An 8,457-nucleotide genomic window follows, 5' to 3' on the forward strand; every position below is an offset into this window, starting at 1 on the left:
TCCGGGTTATAACTCAAAACTGCATCGAGCAGAGCAATAGAAAAGCATGTCCCAAGTATCAAATGACACTATAAATAACTGTTCGCTGCGTGGTTTGGTTGGGGCAGAATGTCATGCATCTGTAGATACATTTATGCCGAAAAAAGGTTTTCAGCACTTAACACTTTACAGTCGAGAGGAGCAACTTTGAAGTTGTTTTCGATTACTGGATTAGTGTGTTGCGTCAAGTGTAATGAGTCTGTGTCTGTTTGTCCTGTATGCGCATCCGTAAGATAAGCGAGCAACTACTGCGGCTGGCATATCAATTTCAAGTGGGATTTTCGCCCGAAGTGTTACATTAAAATAAACCACATTAAATGATGTCCACTTGACGTTAAATGCTGCTCAAGTTGGGTACTCTGTGGATTTTCTAATGAAATTCTGCGTGGGCGCCCATTTTCATTTCAATAGAGAAAATGTTGTGGGCTGCATAAAACAAGAACTAAAAGTACGTCAAATAATTCGCCTACTTAGCGCTTTTTACGATTTTGGCCACAAAACTCGCCGCATTTCTTGGTGTTTCGTGTTTTTATGTTGATGGCTGCTCGGCCTCAACTGTGCTTCGTGCTGCGTGCTGCATTTGCAACAGCCAAGAGTCCAGGTAGTTGGGCCCAAACGAGCCTCAGATAAATGAGTGAGAGTTGCTTTGAGTGACTTTCAGGCGGCGACTCTCGGAACCAGTTTTTGCGCTCAGCTGCTTTATCTGAGCTCTCATTTGCACCACTTTGTGTGCTCGCGCTCTCCCTCTCTCCATCTCTCTCTCTCTCTCTCTCTCAGTCGCTTTCGTTCGTGCGCTCGCTCATTCGGGCCGCAATGCAAGGCCGTGCAGTCTTCGGGGATTATTTACGCCCGCCTGCAGCTGTCGTGCTGGAAACACTCGGACCGAGGTATCGTCAGTGCGCTACGCGCTCAGCTAAATCAGTGTAGTTCGTTGCCTCGTCGTGTTCGGTTGTGCACTAGCCCAGCAGCGACAGTGTCTTACTCAGCTTGGCTGACATTGCCACAGTTAAAAGAACGTAATACTTAAACGTCGTGTGACAACTACTTGAAGCGTGCAGCAAAGCGAGCCACTGGATTATCGCGCACGATTTTCAAAAAAAAACACACACAACTTCAAAAATACAACACACACAAAATATTTGTTTTATTTTTAAAAGAATACAAAACCATTTAAAGTTATGAATTGGCTAAATAAATTTTATTGGCTGCATGTGAAATTTTGAGTTTATTGCAAAATAATTGGAAAGTGCAGTGCAAAAGAAAAACAACTACAAATTTTCTGATACAATTTTGTTAAAACACCAAACAAATTTTTATTTGTTTTTATAATTTTGTAAAAAAAAACAAACTGCAGACTTCAACAAATTGTTGCTGTGCACCATAGACTTAAAGGTAAGTTGCAAAAATTTGAGTTGTAGAAAATTAAAGTGTTTGAGAAATATAAAATAATGTCAAATAATAAAGCATTCAAAAAATATTTAGCTGTTGCAACATATTTAAAAAATAAATAAATTTATAAATCAAATAAAATAATAACAAACATGTGCTGTTCATAAAAACGAAAAGAAATTCTTTAACATAAAGTTAAAAATGTAAAAACCATTATTAACTGAATTTAAAAATACAACATTTATGGACACAAATATATAAATAAACCGAAATCAAAGAGTTAATTTGATTGCATGTTAAATTGTGTAAATTCAAAATTAAATTTGAAAAACACAAATTTTGAAATTCTAAATAAAAGTCAGCTAAATATAACAAGAAATCTGTAAATAACACACAAACTTCTTGACTGCACATTTATATTTCTCAAGCTTCTTTAAAAATAGCTCCATTGAAAATTAAAACATAGCTAACCAAAAATGTTCTTATTTCAATCTTTTTTCTCTCACAGCACTATGGACAACTAAACGCAAACAACACACACACACAAAAATACACACACACACACACTCGATATTAACCACAAAACGCAAATCAACGCCGAAAGGCGCTAACCAACAACAACAACAAAAACAACAACAGCAACAGAAAGCGAAGCAACAAAATGCAGAAACTACAAAAGTTGATCTGCATCTGCAGCTGCATCTTGATCGGCATCTGGGTTGGCCAAACGGAGGCGCTGGCGAATTGCCCGCCCGGCTGCCAGTGCGACGACAACACCTTGGTTGTGCAGTGCGGCGAGGGGCAGCTGGATGTGCTGCCGATAGCACTGAATCCATCCATACAGCGTCTGGTCATCAAGAGCAACAAAATCAAGACCATCGACTCGTCCATACAGTTCTATGCGGAGCTGACGTTCTTGGATCTATCGCAGAACCATTTGATGACGATACCGCAGCGCACGTTCGCCTACCAGAAGAAGCTGCTGGAGGTGCATCTGAATCACAATAAGATTGGCCAGATTAGCAATAAGACCTTCATGGGTCTATCTGCGGTAACCGTGCTCAATTTGCGTGGCAATCTCATCTCGGAACTGCATCAGGGCACATTTACGCCGTTGCTGAAAATTGAGGAGCTCAACTTGGGCGAGAATCGCATTGGCTTCATAGATCCCAAGGCATTTGACGGCCTGAAACAGCTGCGCATTTTGTATTTGGATGACAATGCGTTGACCTCGGTGCCAGATCCTGTCATATTCCAGGCCATGCCCAGTTTGGCGGAACTATTTCTGGGCATGAACTCCTTGCTGACCATTCAATCGGGCGCATTCCAGGATCTGAAGGGCTTGACACGCTTGGAGCTGAAGGGCGCCAGCTTGCAGAATATCTCGCATGATAGTTTCCTGGGTCTGGAGGAGCTGCGCGTCTTGGATCTTTCCGACAACCGTCTACCGCGCATTCCCTCTGTGGGTCTCAGTCACTTGGTGCGTCTGGAGCAGCTGTCGTTGGGCCAAAACGATTTCGAGCTGATCAGCGAGGGCGCCTTTGTGGGCCTGAAGCAGCTGAAGCGTCTGGACATCAATGGTGCCCTGAAACTGAAGCGTGTGATGACTGGCGCCTTTGCGGCCAATGCAAATCTGGAGTATCTCAATTTGTCCTCCAACAAAATGCTTGTGGAGGTGCAGGAGGGCGCACTCAGCGGATTGCCGCATCTGCGTCATGTCGTTCTGAAAGCGAATGCCCTGACTTCACTGGCCGAAGGTCTCTTTCCGTGGAAGGACTTGACCACATTGGATCTATCCGAGAATCCCTTGTCCTGCGATTGTCGCGTCATGTGGCTGCGCAATCTGTTGATAGCCAAGAATGCCAGCCAGGAGGATCAGCTGACGGAGCTGCTCTGTGAGTTTCCCGAACGTCTGCGTGGCGAGGCACTGAAACACCTGAATCCCACGCTCATGGGCTGCACACACACCGATCCACGCAAACAGGCGCTGATTGGTGCTCTACTGGTGGGTTCTGCGGCTACGATTACCGCCTTGGCTCTGGTCTTGTATCGCTGCCGTCATAAGATCCGCGAGTATCTGAAGGGCGGAGTCTGGGGCAATTCGGCGTTGGGCCGCAAGGAGCGCGAATATCAGAAGACCTTCTGCGATGAGGACTATATGTCGCGTCTGCAGCATCATCCCTGCTCGCTGGGCATACACTCCACCTTCCCGAACACCTACACGGCGCCGCATCAGGCAACTGCAACTGCTCCGCACCATCACTACGGCATGTGCCCGATGCCCATCAATGATTTGAATGCTGTCGATGGCCAGCACAAGTTCCAGCAGCTGCAGGTGCCCATAACGGCCACATTGATGCACGAGAAGAAGCTGAACAACAACAAGAGCTTGGCGGGCAGCATCGATGATAGCGCCAGCTTTGTGCTGCACATGAAGACGGCCACAATGGGGCGTGAACAGCAGCAGGCGCAACAGCAGCAGCAGCATCAGCTGCAACAACAACAACAGCTGCAGCAACAGCATCCACACCAGTCCAAGCTCAATCACTATACGAAGCCGCAGTTTCTGTCTGCCACCGCCACGGTGGCTGATTCCTGCTACTCGTATGCGGATGTGCCCATGGTGCATGCCCCACAGCAGCTGCGCATCACCCACGAACACTTCAAGCAGCGCGAGCAACGCGAGCCCCGCGACTTTGAAGCCGATGCAATTAACGGCGAAATGATGGATCCCAATTATATCTACAGCAATGCCCACTATTCGCTGCCACTCGAGCAGATGGGCCGCAACAAGACGCCGACACCGCCGCCGCTGCCGCCAGCGCTGCCGCTGCGGAATGGCCTCTGTGCCACAACCGGACGTCGCTCCTTTCAGCTAAAGACGCCAGCACACAACAATAATACGAGCACTATGCGCCAGTTTACGCACTGATCCTCGGAGCATTATCGTCGCAGGCAGCTGAGCATTTATGCTTAGTCGTTCGTGTCGTTGTCAACTGTGATGCCAAAATTTCTAAAACCTTCCCGTCCCCGTCCCCCCGTCCCTCGCCCCTCACACAACTTGCACTTAAAATATGAAAAAATTGTAGTAGCAGAGCACATAAGATACTAAAGCGCCGAGTTTACACGTGTCAGTTGAGAGTTAAGAATTTGTCTATCAAACTCCAATATCGAACCATATTATTCAACTCCAGTTATATGAAATTCTAATAGTCTTAATACGATATAAATTAACAAGTATCTGACCGTTTGTAAGCCGCAATTTACACGTGTCTGTTAATTGAAAGAGTTTATTTTTTTTTCGAGTATGCCATGAAAAATATTTGAATTTCATTAAACAGTTTTGATAATTGGCACGTATAAGCGCTGTTTAAAAAATATAAAACTAAAAAAAAACAAAAAAAAAAAAACGAAAACTAAGTAAAACTTGAAAGAAACTTCTATTGTTCTGTAAATAAGCACCAAAACTCAAATGCGATCTCTAGCACCCAACTACTTACTGTCTTTCTACTACTATTTTTTCATCAACAAATTGTATTTAATTAGACCGTAAGCCCTAGTCTTAAGCCATAAATTGTACATTAATTTAAAAACAAAAAAAAGCACTGAGAGTCACTTGTAAGTTTAATTTAAATTATTTGAACAAAAATTATTGTTAAAATATCAACAGAAAAAAACCTATTTGTAAGCTACGACTATGTATTTATTAGTTAGTGAAAAAATTTATGCAAATTTAAGCAAATATCGTAAAAAAATATATGCAAAAGAAAACTACTTTGAAAAACTGATAAACAAAAAAAACTCCCCACTGTCCATTTTATTTTTACAACGATGAGCTTGCAACTTTGCGTCTAGTTTGCCACGACGGCTGCCAAAGGGGGCAGCAGGTGGCGGCAGCTGGTTAAAATTGAAGGGGTGGGATACGAATACGTTCAGTGCAACGCATTGAATTGAAAATTATGCACACACACATAGGCGCACGCTTGGCAACGCACTCACTCTCACTCACAGATACACACACACCGACACACAGATACTGTATCTGTTAGATACTCCGTTGGGCCGCACTTGCGTTACCACGCTTCGCTTGGCGGCGCTGTGCTGCAAAAGTTTTTTGTACAAGTAGCTTGTTACCATTAAATAATAGTGCATTAATTTTACTTTTCTTAACTGACTTTTAATTAAGTTGAAAGTAAAAGGCTGCAATGTGCGTAATTTTTTTTCATTTTTTTATTTTTATTTTTATTCCCAGATGAAAGGAGAACATGCTGCAAATGTCACGGCAAATGTGTATATGAGGCTGAGTATAAATTGACACATGGCAAAGAGTTAATACAGAAGGTAAGCTGGGCTGTTTTTTTATTAGATTTTATTCATATTTTAGTTGCAGTTGCTTTTTGCGAGAGAACTGGCATACAAATTATATTATTGCAACCTCCAAAATTGGGAAAAAGTTGCCAGTTTAGGTTAGGCATTTTCTTTTTCATAATCGAAAATTTGGTGCCTTTAAATCGTTTATAAATAACTTATTGATAGTGAGATGAACTATTTTAAAAGCCTATTTTATTGTCTATATAAGTACTTCACAGTATTCCATTCCATTTATTCAACCATAAACTCTTTTGAATTTAACTGAACTTATGCCGTATGTTGGAAACGAAAATTTAAATAAATTAAATAATATAATATTGTTTTGAGTAAGCAAATATTTGAATATTCGAGTACAATAATATGATGCTACACCATGGTAGTATAAAGTATAATTGACTATTTTATTTCACTTCAGATATGTTCAACTTTCACATTTGTAAAAACTTTAAAAGCAACATATTTTCTCGATGGTCGCTTCATTGATTTTATAGTTTGCATATAAGAATTTACAAATATTTTTAGAATTATTTTTAGTCCATTTATTTATCACAATTCCATTGCAAGCCTCAAAGGCTTTCGTTTTTACCTTGACTGCCTAAGGTCGTTAGGAAATGCTGCTAAGTCGCACTTATCTATTTTTATACTTAGCAATCAGATACAAAACCCATGGACAAACTTGTACTCGACTGAGAGCCCATTTGGCCACATTAGGTCCATAAAATCATAGAAAATGCAACTGTGAAAAATCTGTACAAAAAGCAGCTAAGAAATCTGTAATAATAGACAACAATTTCAAGCAAATCATGCGGCGGTTAACGTCTGATACAAATAACCAAACCCCAAGCCTATTTATGCAATTAAAAAGTCGAGTGGTAAAAGAAGAGAAAAAAGCAGAACACAAGTAGAGGCATGTACTATAATAACAATAAATAAATAACAAAGGTAAATAGCGGCAAAGGCAAAGCCTCAAATGGCCAACAATAAAAGCGCTTGAGCTGCGATGCTTAAAGTAGCATTTCGAGAATCAAGCCCAGTCGGATGGAGTCGAGTCGAGTTGAGTTAAGCTGAATTGAATTGAACCGACTTAACTTGAGGTTCAGCTGACTTGAGTTGAGAATTCATCATCAAATTTCGATTAAAAGGCGCGTGGTGCGATTGTGTTGCCCCCGAGGGGCCAACGGCCAGCGGCCAACTGTGTAGAGTCATTCGCACTATTCAAGCTTCATTAGGAGCTAAAGTAACGAAAACATTTTGATTTCGATCATTACAATTTCCTTTCATGCGACCAGGCCCAAGCCCAGTCGAGTGAAAGAGCTACTGAGCTGAGTTCAGTTTCAGTTACTGGGCAGCTCTTATTTGGCCTGTGTTTGCATTAAAGGGTTACTGGATCAAGCCGCAAAACCGGCCACAGCTTCATCCAACTACTACAACAACAACAACAACAAGAGTCCACACGGACATAATCATTAATTCCCCAAAGCGCAGACAACGGCCGTTGATGCTCAGATATGAAGCCGATACAACTACAGATTGTTTGAGGCTTTGGCTGTTTTCGGGCCAATTCTGAGGCTGCCCGACAGCAGGCAGTCAGAATCCAGCAACCAAAAAATAAATAAAAACTATGCTCTGGGCTGTAATTATGACGAGCCATAGTCCAAATATTGGAGCCATTGTAATACGGACTCCGTACGCAGCATGCTGTGCCCCATCGCAACTGCTGCTGCTGCCGCTGCCGCTGCTGCTCAAGCTGCTGATTGTATGATGACCATGTTGAAAATGCTCATTAAGGTACTTCAGAAATTAAAGCATTTCACAATTGTGTTTTTGGGCAGGTTAACGCGCCTCCATTCTCCTACCGGGCAGAGCGCTTTCGATTCGACGCGCTATTTATCAGCTGTTGTTATCTATTGGCCAGGAATTATACAAAAGCTTTCGGGGCAATTAAGTTGAACGTGCCGTGATTTGGGGCAAGTTTTGTATGGTTATATATTTTTTTGTTTTGGGGCGTCTTGACACATGCGCTGAAAGTATTCAAAGTCTCCTATTTCTCTACAGGTCGAGGTTTAGTTGAGGTATAGAAACTATTTCGAGATGAAACAAACAGGGGAAAGCGCCAAAAAGCGGCGTTGCTAATTGACAATTGCTGTTGATATGAAATTCAAAATTCATTTATGTTATATGTACATTAGGAAAAGGTGGAAATGTCAAAAGCATTAAAAAAAGGAAGCAGTCCCGAATCGCTGTGTAACTTAAAACTTTGTTTTTGGTCTTTGGTTTTTATACTTTCTTATTCGTCATTTTTCAAAAGAGTAGTTTTGTCTGAAGGTTATATTTTAATATTAACTTTTTTTTAAATGTAAAAAAAACGAGTTGGGAGAACAGGAGAAAAGGCTTTCTAAAAAGTACATTTTAGTTTTTCCAAAAGACGAAATCTGATAAAACGGAGACAATATTTTTTAATAATTTTAAATTTAACACATTTTCATATTAATGCAATTCTCTAATATTTTGACACAATTTATTTTGAGCGATTTGTCTTATTGTATTGATCAATAACAATTTGGCACAGTTTGAGGTTGATCGATGAAAGTTGAAAGTATTTTACAAAGTTTCAATTAATTTTTTACTCGAATCTGTTTCCACGTTCTTCCATTAAAT

General features: G+C 41.3%; 1 protein-coding gene across 1 annotated transcript; it reads left to right on the plus strand.

Annotated features, from left to right (window-relative positions):
* The first annotated feature begins 959 nt into the window (after positions 1 to 959).
* trn (tartan) lies at positions 960 to 5,123 on the plus strand. The gene is made up of 2 exons (XM_064689794.1): positions 960 to 1,431; positions 1,937 to 5,123. The coding sequence occupies exon 2, from the start codon at positions 2,090 to 2,092 to the stop codon at positions 4,358 to 4,360; it is 2,271 nt and encodes a 756-aa protein (XP_064545864.1). The 5' UTR covers positions 960 to 1,431; positions 1,937 to 2,089; the 3' UTR covers positions 4,361 to 5,123.
* The last annotated feature ends 3,334 nt before the right edge of the window (positions 5,124 to 8,457 follow it).

The sequence above is a fragment of the Drosophila montana genome, unplaced genomic scaffold, assembly GCF_035044405.1.
Source record: "Drosophila montana isolate Dmon_TW-CO22-7 unplaced genomic scaffold, ASM3504440v1 contig_3218_1, whole genome shotgun sequence".
Taxonomy (NCBI): domain Eukaryota; kingdom Metazoa; phylum Arthropoda; class Insecta; order Diptera; family Drosophilidae; genus Drosophila; species Drosophila montana.

Bases quoted from the DNA above. Each gene is read 5' to 3' on its own strand.
- trn (XM_064689794.1), top strand. From the start codon at position 2,090: ATGCAGAAACTACAAAAGTTGATCTGCATCTGCAGCTGCATCTTGATC.